This window comes from Schistocerca nitens, unplaced genomic scaffold (assembly GCF_023898315.1).
Source record: "Schistocerca nitens isolate TAMUIC-IGC-003100 unplaced genomic scaffold, iqSchNite1.1 HiC_scaffold_376, whole genome shotgun sequence".
NCBI classification, from domain to species: domain Eukaryota; kingdom Metazoa; phylum Arthropoda; class Insecta; order Orthoptera; family Acrididae; genus Schistocerca; species Schistocerca nitens.
The window spans coordinates 4,884,632-4,898,613 of NW_026045910.1; the positions used below are offsets into that span (position 1 = coordinate 4,884,632).

The 13,982-nt window shown below is 40.9% G+C and overlaps 1 protein-coding gene across 1 annotated transcript in view; it reads right to left on the bottom strand.

The window, feature by feature from the left end:
• The window catches only part of LOC126229635 (sodium/hydrogen exchanger 3-like), a 702,719-nt gene that overhangs the window by 117,132 nt on the left and 571,605 nt on the right, over positions 1-13,982 (bottom strand). Inside the window, exon 8 of the mRNA XM_049942376.1 lies at positions 13,707-13,839. Coding sequence (XP_049798333.1) covers positions 13,707-13,839 — 133 coding nt within the window. The remainder of the gene's footprint in view (positions 1-13,706; positions 13,840-13,982) is intronic.

The following is a 13,982-nucleotide window of genomic DNA, read 5'->3' on the forward strand; positions in this document are numbered from 1 at the left end:
TGTGTGTGTGTGTTGTATTAATTATAAGAAACAAAATCATAAAGAGGATGGAAGAAAATAAATTGGTACCATGGTAAAAGAATTTATGACAAACAAAGAGGTAAGGTAAACTGAAAATAAAAGGTGTCAGCATATGCGGAGGATAATAAACATCTGAAGTAATCAGCTCATTGGTGCAGCAGCAGAGGCAATATGCGGCAAAAACCATCTTGAATATTAGGTCTTGATATTAACTGTGTTATTATATTAGGTGTCAGGAAGTCGCTTCTGAAAGTATTTGTATGGAGTGTAGCCATGTATGGAAGCAAAAGGTGGATGATAAATAGCGATAAATAGTTTAGACAAGAAGAGAATAGAACCTTTCAAAATGTGGTGCAACAGAAGAATGCTGAAGGTTGGATGGGTAGATCACATAACTAATGAGGAGGTATTGAATAGAATTGGGGAGAAGAGAAATTTGTGGCACAACTTGACTAGAGGAAGGGATCAGTTGGAAAGACGTGTTCTGAGGTATCAAGGGATCACCAATTTAGTATTGGAGGGCAGCGTGGAGGGTAAAAATCGTAGAGGGAGACCAGGAGATGAATACACTAAGCAGATTCAGAAGGATGTGGGTTGAAGTAGGTATTGGGAGATGAAGAAGCTTGCACAGGATAGAGTAGCATGGAGAGTTGCATCAAACCATTCTCTGCACTGAAGACCTCAACAACAACAACAACAATAATAGAAGTGTTTGCATTCAGAGCAGTCAGTATATTGAGGTAACTACGTACCTATAGAATCGTGTCATAGTATTGCCTTTTCTAACATTAAGGAATTAAAACTGTAAACATAGTTTCCTGGAGTAATGTGTGTGGAAAGAGTAAGCAAGGTTTGTATGTATATTGAACTTCAGGCTAGAATCTTAAACAATTTGATGGCATACAGTGAAGTAATAGTTTTTCTAATTTATAATTTTGTGTGATCGGTAATGAGAGTTAAGTCTGCCTTAGCCAAAGGATCTGTTACTGTGAGGTGTTTTTCTGTAGAATCAATTTTGCATTAGATAAGCAGAGCAGGTGTTTATTAGATAATGAAACAATACTGAAATAATAAAATTATGAATAATGTTAGGGTCTTAATGGTCAGGGAGCCTGTCTCCACGTTAGGGCTACTTTTTGAGAATGCACTGCACTAACTATCGAGGTAAGAAATGTAGGTAAAATAATGGAGCTGACAGAAATGATCGAGTAATGAAAAAGATGTGGTGACCATCAACCGCCAGTAACTGCCCGCTACGAAGTGCAGAGTAAACAGTCTTTGGGGACTCGTTTCTTTGGTAGGGTCTCGTGGACTGAGGTTACGATGTGCATGTTGTGAGTTTTCTGTATTGTTTTTCTTGTGTTTTGTGTGATTATACGAACCTTAATAAAAGTGGCTGATCATAGTAAGTTGGAGTTTTCTGTGCGCAGCCAGTCGCTATAGCCAGAAAACCCACATTGGTGACCCCGAGTCGTGAAAGTACATTGCATTCGCTCACTGTGTACCACTGGTTTCACGTCAATAGATAACGTCGCAACCTCTAGTTTTTCCAGCAGTGCAGGACACTGCGACTGCAGAATGGACTTTTCACTGTGAAGCAGAGCACTTTACTCCATGTGCTACTAATACACCATGAATGTTCATATCTCTGGTGTTTGCTTCGACCGGCCAGACAATCCTAACCTCCACCAGCACACAACACTGGGCGCTGTACACATCGGCGTGGTCACTTTCTATGGCATTCTATGCTCTACAGAATGCTCCTCCAGCACAAGATCACGGAAACCCCTTGCCTGAGTTTCTACTGCACGACATAGACCATGCAACTGTCCAGTTTCGGGGTCCACACACATGGCTGCTGCCTCCTCAGAGTGGCCTGCCATTTAATGTGTCCCCCTCCGTGCCGGTCAAAGGGACACTTGTGTCAACTGTGCCGTGCCATGGATACGCCTACCTTTCCTGCCACCCCACTGCCGTGGTTCCGCTGTCACTCGGCACTCAATCGTGATTTCACGCCTCTACTCGAGATTTCGTCTACACCAGCTGTTGATCCTTCCAGGCCTGCCGCGCCATGCTCGTCAAGTGGCCATACAGATTTCTCGCCTACAAGGACTGGATATTACATCTCACCTGCACAGCTAATGGACATTCAACACAACACATCGCCCACCACTGAGGCACAGTTCGCATTAGTGAACACCATGCAGAATCCCCATACGATTTGTGCCTGTCCTACACCCCTGCAAGCACTGGTCCCTGGCCATCTTCTGCAGCTGCCGCCGTTACAGCCAGACAACCCAGTGACGTGGTTTATCTTGGTGGAAAACATGTTGGACATACATTGTATTGCAAATGACAGCACTTGTTTTGTGTGTCTAGTGAACCACTTGCATGACCTCCCTGATCTCATCAGTGACTTGTTGCTGAACCCACCAAAGAGCAGCAAATATGCCTCTGTCTGTACATTACTCAGCAAATGCCTTTCTCATCCACCAGCCAATATGATTTACAACATTATTTATGATGAGACATTAGGTGACAGAACCCCCTCCCAGCTGTGGCGACGCTTGCATGTGCAGGTCAGTATCGAGATCTTGCCAAACTTAGCGCTCTGGGCATTGTGGCTGGTGAAGCTGCCACAAGAATTACAATTACATTTAATCCCACATACTGCAGCATCACTTGAGGATAAACTACGGCTGGGAGACCAGGCACATGCCATTATTCACCACCGCCACTTCCCTCTGCGCAGCACAGTGCTTAATACTGCTGAGGCTGGTAATCCTGTAAATGTACTTCCACCATTGGGCGGTAGAGGCCGGGCGCATGTGTATCATGGACAGCACACAGAACAGCAGCCATCTAGCAGCCAAGACCGGGAATTGTAAGCAGCCTGGCACCAGCCTCTCCCCACCCCAACCGGGCTAGCGCCTGCATGCCCCGCACACCCCTCACCTGACATTTCGGCTGGTGGGACAAATACAGCTGACTTGCACATATGCTGGTTTCACTCTACTTACAGGGACGCTGCTTGCAACTGCTGCCCACCCTACACATTCCAAACCACCGCACACAGGCTGCAGCAGGTGCCACACCTCATGGATACATGTAATAGTGGCCACAGACGTTGCTTTCTGTCAGATCCCCCACTTCACGAGGACGTCTGTACACCTTGGATTTAGGTTCGCACCGGTATTTTCTCATCGATACCAGAGCAGACGTTAGTGTCATACCTCCCACATTTACTGTAAAGGATATGACCCCATACAAACTGTTCCTTTGAGCAGCAAATAAATTGACGGTTTTGCAGGGTTACCTATTGAACTCATACCTGGCAAACATTTCACTTGGTCCTTCTATGTGGCTGACATAGAAGACGCAGTATTAGGCATCGACTTCCTTTTCTTTTGGACTGTCGACCTCCAGTCGGTCACATTATTGCACAACACCTTGTCCACTCACATTGTGTGTTCAGTCGCCTCCATCCCCCTCCCACCCAGCTTCCTCAGGATTTCGACATAGCTCTCATAGAGTTCTCTCCACTGGCAGACAGCCTTGCAATTTCCATTGCCCAGCTTCAGTCCGAGTGCTCTGCAGTCGATGCTCTCCGTGCTCTCAACGCTGAGCTGAACCGCGCCATATAGTCAGCTACACTAGCCCTCGCAGAGACACAATGCCTCCTACAATGCCTGTCAACTCCGCCACCCTCCAACACCGGCGACACACCTCATGGGACTTTGACACTGCCGCCACCAGACACCGCAGACGCACCTCACGGAACTTCGTCATTGCCGATGCAGGCAGCATCCCCAGCACTTCAGGTTAGTGACTCTCACAGCAACTGATTCCCATTCGCGATGGTCCCCTAGCAAGTTTGCCTGCCCACCTGAATGCTATCACGAATGGCACAACACACAAAATTCTCACAACAGACGGGCCACCAATGTGTCATAAAGAGCGCTGACTGCCGCCACATAAACTACACCTAAGGCCACAGTGGATGAACTTCTGCGGGCAGGTATTGTTCACCGATCGGACAGTAAGTGATCTTCACCCATACATTTAGTCCCCAAAAAGGATGGCACAGTGCACCACCGCAGCGACTATCACTGTCTCAACACGCGGACTGTATTAGACAATTATACGATACCGCATATACAAGACTTCATGCAAGTACTTAGCGGAGCACGCATCTTCAGTGTCTTGGACTGCCACAAGGCATATTTACAGATACCCATGGCACAGAGTGACATACCAAAGACAGCGTTGATCACACATTTCGGCCTCTACCAATTTTGTTACATGCCTTATGGTGTCAAAAATGCGGCCCAAACATTTTATAGACTCACTTTGTTTAACTGCACATATTGTTTCACATACCTCGGCCACATACTCATTTTCTCCTCCTCTGACAGAGAACATGAACTCCACCTGGCCACGGTATAGTACTTATTGACACATAACAGAGTCGAGATCAATTACAGCAAGTCACAACTCCGCTGCACCGCTATCACTTTCCTGGGGTACAACGTCTCCTCGGAAGGTATACGCCTCCTTCAGGAGCAGGTTGACTGCATTCATAATCTACCTCTCCCAGTGTCATTCTGTGAATTATGCCAGATTTTAGGAACTATCAAGTTCCTCTGTCGTAATCTATCAAAGACAGCAGCAATTCAAGCCCCTTTGACTGATGCCTTGGCCGGGAAATAAAGCTTGGGCAATCGCCGAGTACAGTGGTCTGACAACATGGTGAGAGCTTTCAAAGACCCCGCTGTTGACCTCCCCCACTTAGGTGTCGGAAGATGGACTTAATTTGCCAATACACAACAGACACCTGTTACATCTGAGGTTCAGGAAATGTGGTGGCCAACTACCTATCATGTATCACTGCAATTTCACCCCACATTAATTTCGATGAATTAGCCTGCTTACAGGACAATGATACCGAATTGCACAACCTCTGACAGGACCCAGATACTTCCCTCCAGATGGTTTCCTGCAATCTATTGGACTCGGTCAGGCCACTGTGATGCGATATGTCCATGGGCACCACCCGGCCTATTGTTCCCCCTGCGCTGTGTCGCCAAGTATTCACTGCATTACATAGCCTTCCACATCCTGGTGCTAAGGCTACGACACGCCTTGTTACAGAACACTTTGTGTGGCCAGGTGTGAAGAGCAATTGACGTACTTGGGCTCAAGCTTGTTTACAGTGCTAGCACAGCAAAGTCGGCAGGCACATGCAATCCCACCTAGGTAAATTTGACATCCCAAAAGGCCACTTTCGGCATCCGCATCTGGACCTCATTGGGCCGTTGCCCATGTCTGATGGTTTAGGTATATCCTGTCTGTCATCAACTGCATTACACGTTGGGTGGGGGCAATACCCTGCAGGACATCATAGCGGATTCTGCAGCACATGCATTCGTGTGTCTGACACCATTCCCTGGGTTATGTTACGAATATGCATGGCTTACAAGACAGACCTCCAGGCTTTGCTTGCGAAGCTCTTGTATGGCGAGACCCTAGTTCTCCCTGCAGAGTTTGTCAATGACGAAGCAATCGTAGACCTGTCTGACCTCCCTGCTCTAGTTGAGCATGTCTGGACACACATGCTGTGATCCACATGCCCCCTCCACAGCCACACACCCATTCTTGGGTCTTTCTGCATTCGGCACTGGACTCTTGTGAGTTCGTTATGTTACGGGATGACACAGTCAAACAGGCATTACAGCCACCTTACTCCAGCCCACATTGAGTAGTGGCTGGCACGGACAATACTATGGAAATTCTTGTCAGTGGCTATCGGCAGACAGTTTCCCTTCACCACGTGAAACCAGCCTGGACAAACGAGGAATCTGTACCACACCCTCTTGAGTCAAGTGTTCCTCCGTCAGGTGACGACTCCGAACTCACACAGACTGCCCACTCCCCTGCACCCAACCAGGAACATATGTGCACTGAGCCTACACCTGTGGGAAGCTCGGTTGTTGTGTGATGATACTCTACCCTCAATTCACTCAGGAACTGCATGGGACAATCCATAACCTCAGGCACAACCGCATGTTGCATGTGACATTACCCCGTCGAAAGTGGCGGCACCCAATGCCATCACAGAGTGTTCCAGTGTTTTTCCTGAACTATGTTATTTTCCCCATCACCTCCCCTAGTGTCCCCTATGTCCACTGTCGACGAAACTTGCATCTTGATCAATGCTTCTGAGTGCCCACACGATGAGCTTTCCTTGTAGCTCCGCGAGGGATCCATCTTTGTCATCCACATAGGAGACACTTCATGTGATTCCACTCTCACGTCACATATCACCATCCTGGGCACAGTCCCCATCGCAAACAGGGTGGAAAAGGCTGGCATAGTTGCAACGTTCAGCAACAACGGGATGCTCAAGATTCAAATCCCCCCTCTCCACCTGTACTGCAACAACAACATTTTCCATGCCAGTCCAGTTCACGCGAGCAGGTTGACCAGTCACCCCCCCCCCCCCCCCCCTCACTAGATGGTAGACTATACCAGAACTAGTTCTCACTGCACCAACAGCATGGACTCTTCGCATATGCTCTATCAACCAGTCAACATCCCACAGCACCATTACACAGGAAGACACCCACGTCCTTACCACAGTGCTCCGCACTCCCGAGGGGGGTGGGGGGGTGCTCTGTGGCGACCAGCGACTGCCAGTAACTAACGGCCACCTACGAAGTGCAGAGGAAACAGATGTAGGTGACTCATTGTTTCTTTGGTAGGGTCTCGTGGACTGAGGTTATGATGTGCATGTTGTGAGTTTTCTGCATTGTTTTTATTGTGTTTTGTGTAATTATACAAACCTTAATAAACATTCCTGATCGTAATAAGTTGGAGTTTTCCGTGCGCGGCCAGTCGCTACAGCCAGAAAATTCACAAAGATCACTGTATAGAAACAAATGTGATGTAACTGTATTGATAATCTAATTTTGAACTTGGCAACATGGGGTACTGTTATATTGTGCAATTCATGACACTGCAGCTGGGAATGACAGCTTCACAGAAAGAGCAATATTTCAGTGAGGTACAAGTCATAGAATGCTGCATTTTTGGATCTATAGGATATCTGAAAACTTCTATTTGTGTTCTGAGGAATTATGAGCTTAAAGTGGTAATGCTGGAACAATGAAAATTAATTTTGCTGATTAACTGACAACTGTGGTGCTAGGCTGAGGTGAATATTCTGACAGGTCAACTGTTTGGTAACATTTTGTGATCTAGTGAGGATTTAATTTTCGGGTAGAATGAGAGTAGTAGTCAGGATTGAGTAGAGAAGTGGGACAGTGGTTTGGTACAACTTCATCCCCTTAATTTTTTGAGTTGAATAGAAGTTAAGTGATGGTGATGATCCTTTTTTCATTATGTAATGATTAGCAAATCTATGCTACTGTACATCATGAGTTTTTGCTATTTTGCAAATGGGAAAGAAACAGAAGTCTTTCAAGTTTAATGAGTTTCAGACAGTTATGGCTTAATGTTTTGTAGTGTAACGTGCACTTGATTTTAAAAATTTTTCTAGTCGCCACCTTTTGTGCTATAGTCAATTTTTGTGCTAATTATTGTAATGTTTTGAGAACTATGTAATGTGCATATTTATGAAGTAATGACTACCAATTTTAGTGTGAAACATTTTTTAGACTTAAGTTAGAAGTAAAAATAAGTATACCAAAGTAGGATATTTTGTCTGATTTTTTCATGTACTGTTGTGGAGGAGGACCATCTCCAAGGTAACTGAGAGCAGTGCATTTCCTTACTAACTGCCTCTTGGACTCGTTGAATGGGTGGACAATTTGGTGAGAAAATGTGAAAAAGTTTATTAAAAGTGTGAAACTGCTTGTGAAAAATGCTAAACATTGAGCAAGTGAAATTTGATGAAAAAAAAAAAAGGATGGTCTGCAATGCGCAGTATAATTATTTAGTTTTTTGTAACCCATGAGGATTTATTTAGTTAGGTAAGACAGGACTTGTATAAAATGATATGTATCTTTAGATGTAATCTTTGCTTACCCAAAAAGGAGATAACTTATGATGAAGATGCCAAATTTTTTTGTTAAATGTATAACTTGTGAATATTTTACGCAATTGTACAATACAAAATGTAAATATTTTGTATGGGGTTTTTCATATGACCAGTTCATATAAGTATAAATTTGAAAATACAAATGTACTGTAGTTATAAGATTTCATATGTAATATTTTTGTGGATGTACATTTTTAACCCTCTGTCTGGGGTCATTTGTGGTCACTGAATTGCCCGGTTAGCTATTTGCAATATCTACCTGGTCAATGCAATGAGGGGTGATGTGACTAAGCAAGCGGGGATGTTTTTACTTCCCCTCATGTTTTGTCATCTGCCCCCTTAAAATTCATTTTTTGAATTAATTACCATTAATATACACGAGTATAATCTGCATTTCCGTAATAGAGAAAAGTTGGCCCTCAGTTTTAAAGAATATAACACCAGATCTAATTTTGCACTTAGTTTTATGTATGTAATTGATTTTATAATTTATTTCGACTATTCCTAGTTAATACTTTAATTATATAGAGAAATTAGTGATTGTTTTGTAACTTAAATTATATTGTTGACATATAAACAAATATAAATTCTGTACTAATTATAAACATTTGGAAGACGAAATACTAGTAATCTTAAAATATCTATTTCGCTCTCTTCAAAAACATGATAGCAAAACAAGGCCTTCATTAATTCCAAAGTAAAGAACAGTTTTCTCAAAAGTATTGATTGCATAATGATATCTGTTAATTTCATCATTTAAACAAATAACTCGGCCTCACTCTTGTAGTAGAAGAAACTGTTAAAAAGACAGAATTTTTCGATGTATTCAGCTAATTGAATGAGTTAAGTTTTTATTGTAATTTCTGTAAATTTAACTTAGAACAACGTGTAGTTTCAGCACCTATTATTGTGAGGATGTATAAGGACCCATTTTTGGTCACGAGACAGTCAGTCCACGGCCGAGTTTGTTCTTTAGAACAAACACAATGCATCAGCATAACTGTGAAATAAGTGTAACACAACTAGACTGTGTGTTAAAACAATGACAGTGTCTGTTCCATATGTACCTGATTATTCCGAAAGAACTGTCAATTATGTGGTTATGTTTTTACCACACACAGATATTCAATAGTAAACTATTGTAGCAGAATGTGGATGTTTACCTGAAAATTATTAATGAGGCTTATCGAAAGTTAAACAATAGTGCACTGGCCACATTAAGTGTGTATATGGGGGGTTGTGAAAAGTGGAAGTAAACAACTGTAAAACGCAAATGTGTATCTGTCAGTTACATCATTTACAGTAGACAGTACTGCACTTCCACCCCCTATTTTTTCAGCCTGTACGTTGACACCAAGGACAACAAATGAAGAAATAAAGAAGGCGAACCATCACAAACATACCAAAAATCTTGAATGACTGGGAGTGAGCATGGAGGTGAGAGGGAATTTAAAGCCACCTTTTTTATGTTTTTCTTGAACAACTTTAATCACTGCTTCCGCCAAAAATATTTCTGGGTACAAGGTTAAGCTACATTGGTACATCTTTGGCACATGGAGAACATAAGGTCTTCCGTGCACCACAGATGTAATGCCTGCATCATGGTTAGAGGTTGTAATTATGAACACCTTCTTAGATGATGATCGATTTCTGTTTTTTTCTTATTTCTTGGTTTCTGCTGCACTAAGCACAATAAACATGTTTTCTCACTCTGCTCACGCCCTTCCTTTCTTGTGTTAAGTGTCACCACTTCTGCACAAGGAAAGCATTTTGACCATGCACTGCTATGTGATTTTCCATTGTCTAGGGTACTCTACCTCTCCTGAAAGTTTGTAACCACTGTGCTGAAATACCATGTATAAACACTTATTTTGTCTGTTCACATAAGGGAACTGGAGAGGAAATGCTGGGGAGGTATAGTCTGTCTGCAAACTGAAAAGCAATCAGCGCTTGGGGTGAGGGAAGTAGTCTTTCTCAGAAGAATGCTGCAGCTGCTGTATGGGATGACAAGAATCAGTTTCTCATCTAGCAGTGTAGAACAACCTGCAGAGGTTTACACGGATTCTGACCATTTGCATCCCTTGCATTGGTGTTATCAGTAACTCTTATCTGTATTCCATGTAGTGTCATAATGCGCTTTGTGTAAAGTAAACTTGCCCTGGGCATGTTGTGACAAAGCAAGCTGGTATCTTTTTACTGCCTCTCTTGTTTTGCCATCTGCCTCCTTAAATTCATTTTATTTGCAATTTTTCCTAGTTACCATTAGCATACAAGAGTATAATCTGCATTTTCATAAAAGAGAAAGGTTGACCCTCAGTCTTATGAAATATGGCACCAGATATAATTTTGTACTTAATTTTGTGTATGTAATCAATTTCCTAATTTATTTGGACTATTCCTAGTGTAGCGATGCAAGGGGTACCAAATTTGTTATAAAAGTCATAAATTACTTACTGAGAGTATTTTTCAGTACAGGTATGTCGTTCAGTCCAAGCAAGTATCAATCTGTGACGTCATCACATCCAGACATGAGTTGACAGTAATCTAAATCCGTTTTAGCAGACTAATAGTTTCTTTCACGGGATAACATTTTATTGATTATGAAATACAAGTTCTTGAAGTTTATTTAGAATAGGAAATGTTTAGTTAGTAATTGTATGCCATAATTTATTTGTTTAATATAAAGGTGTTTTGATTTTTGTATGCATGTAAAAAGAGTGAATTTATGTGCGGCTTTTACTCTTAGACGAGTTACCACTTAGAGTGCTAAAAGTGTGCGTGTACAGTTCGCTGACCTATGCAGTGAATTTCATTTTGTGATATTGAGCCGAATAGACTCAAATCCAGTTTCATTTAGACTTTAAGTGAGATAGACACATCACGTTATTTCAAAAAGTTATTTAGCCCATCAGGGAAACTTGAAACCTGTGCGCTCGATTTGAAACACTTTACACGGTTGCACATGATTGAGCTTTTGATTAAATCACATATTATAATTGCAAACATGCTTGGACTTAATGCATGAAGTTTGAAATTACTTTTCGAGACAAATACTGATGTTTGATAAAAACTAAGCAAAAATTTATTCAAAATATCGAGGTTCTGTTTTAATTAGGACACATATCAGCTTTCTGATCATGTTGCTTAGCAATACTGTAATGCAAATCAATTCATTCATTAGAATGATTTGCGACATACTAAGTCCCATTACACATACAAACCGTTACATGGAATTTGCTGAGCAAATGAGAGTATAAGAGTGTTCTTTTCCAGGAATGCCAATAAACCAGCGGTTTCAAAAGTTAAATAACCAACTGCTGTGTAGCTTCATTGATATTGCAGTTCACTGACAAACACTATTCTTATTGATAAATGAACATTAATTGCAAGTAGATTTTGAATACTCACCAACACTGCCAAGCAGCAGTTCACATCACAACCAGTAATAAATGCCAATATAACTGAACGGGCATTACTTCATTAAAACAGAGCAATCAGGTTCCAATTCTAGGATAAACTGTACCATGTGGAATTATTAAAATCTTGTGGAAGTGTAATAAGGTTTATCTGAACACTTCTATCATACATCATACTTCACGTTATCTGGACAGATTATTAGTCGGAAACGAATTCACCCACAACAGATTGTCCCATGCCACTACTAAACTTTTATTGTGACTCTTCACAAGATATCTCAAGAAGGCGGGATCAAGAAACAAGAAAAAGAGACATCAGTATACTAGTTAATATCTTTTGTTGTAGGGTGAAATCAGTAATTATTTCATGACCTGAATTCTATTGTTGACTTACAAACAAATACAAATTCTGTAGTAATTATAAACATTTGGAAGAGGAACTACTACGATTTCTAAAGTATTTATTTGGCTCTATTCAAAAACATATTAGCAAAGCCAGATCTTACTTAATTCCAAAATAATTACCAAGTTGGTCAAAAGTATTGTTTGTATAACTAAATCTGTCAATTTTATTATTTAACAATTAATTTGGCCTAATCTTTGTGGTAGAAGAAACTATTAAAAATAAGGAATTTTTTGATATATTCAGTTAATTGAATGAGTTATGTTTTAATTGTAATTTCCGTAACTTAAACATTGAACAATGTATAGTTTCAGTACCTATTATTGTGAGGATTTATAATGGCCCGATTTCTGGTCCCAAGACAGCCAGTCCACAGCCAATTTTCAGACGGAAAGTCTGTATCAGTTAGAATAATAGTAATGCATTAACTTAACAGTGGAATTAGTGTAACACAAATAGGCAGTGTTTTAACAATGACAGTGTCTGTTCATTTTATTTGAGAAGTAGTGTCACACATACCATATTATTCTGCAAGAACTGGGAACTGTGTGGTTAGGTTTTTACTGCTCATAGATGTTCAAAAGCAACCTATGGTAGCAGTATGCTAATATTCGCCTGTAACTTATTAATGAGGCTAATCAAAATTCATCAATAGTGAACTGGCCATGTAACTGTGTAATATTGGAGGGTTGTAAACAATGAAAGTAAAGAACTGAAACGCAACTATGCAACTGCCGGCTACATTATTTACATTAGTCAGTGTTGAACTTCCATCCCCTATTTTGCAGCCAGTATAACAATGCAGTATGTTGACACCAATGACTATCAATGAAGAAATAAAGAAGGTGAACGTCACAATGTCTGCGTAATGCAGTGTTGGTGTCTTATAAGGGATGCTGCTGAGAGTCTGTATAACTTTATGAAACACCCCATAACAGCTTCTGCTGGTGCAGTAGGATAGATAATATGGGTAATGGCCTCCTTCCTCTTCGGTTTGCAGTCCTATGAAGGAGGGAAGGGCTCAAACACAATCCAATGACCTCCTTCCCTCGCACCCCCATACCTTCCATCCTGTTACACCTCCAGGACACAATTTATCCCTTATGTGGCTCTACTGAACTTAGGCAAGGTACACACATTTCATATTTGTTCTCAACCCACTTAATGTAACACTAAACACTAATTTTATGCCATAATAATCTTAATTTTTTCCATCTGCTGCAATGTTGAAACTATTAGTCCTAGAGACAAAATGAATAGGACCTTTTTCGTAGGAAATTTTATTTAGTCTAATTTCGTACTGGGAAAGATTTTTAAGTTACTCAAGTAAAACATAAAAAAGTGGCTTTGAAATGCTCTCTCACCTCCACACTCAGACCCTACCAGTCAGGATTTTTAGTATCTTGTTCATTATACTTCCTCCTCCCACTGTAGGTTGATCAATCCCCAGTTTTTCAGGGGCTGTCAACACATATTTTGTTGAAATCATATCAAATCTTTCTCAAAATCTATGACTAACAGACAAAGTGTAATTCATATTCATTGTGCCATTCCATAATTTCTTTCATGATTTGTGAATGGTGCACCATGCTTCATTTATTTCTAAAGTCAAGATGTTCCTTTGTATGATTAAAATTCAGTGTTTTTTCTCTTGGTATATCATTTGTGTTAGTTTTTGTGGATATCTTTTGGATTACTGAGAGGAAACTGACAGGCATATAATTTTATTCAGCATCAATAAGAATGTAAATAAGAACAATTTTCTTAAAACATCATATGCATAAGTCATGTAAAAACTAGAATTTACCCTTCTGTAAGGTTTGCATAATTCTTCTGCCAGCAAATGGTGTATTTTAGCATCAGTAAGATCTTTTTTGGAGGGGTTATATTCCAGTTCCTGCATATCTATGTTCCATGTGCTTGAATCAAGATGATTGAAACTGTAAAAAATGAATAATAATGATACATGTGAATGAGAGATTCCAAACAGATAACGTGCTGAAAAGAAAAAAAACAACATTTATTAACCACAGTAATACCCTCACATTTTTCATAATGTGTTATACCAAAAACAGAAACACCT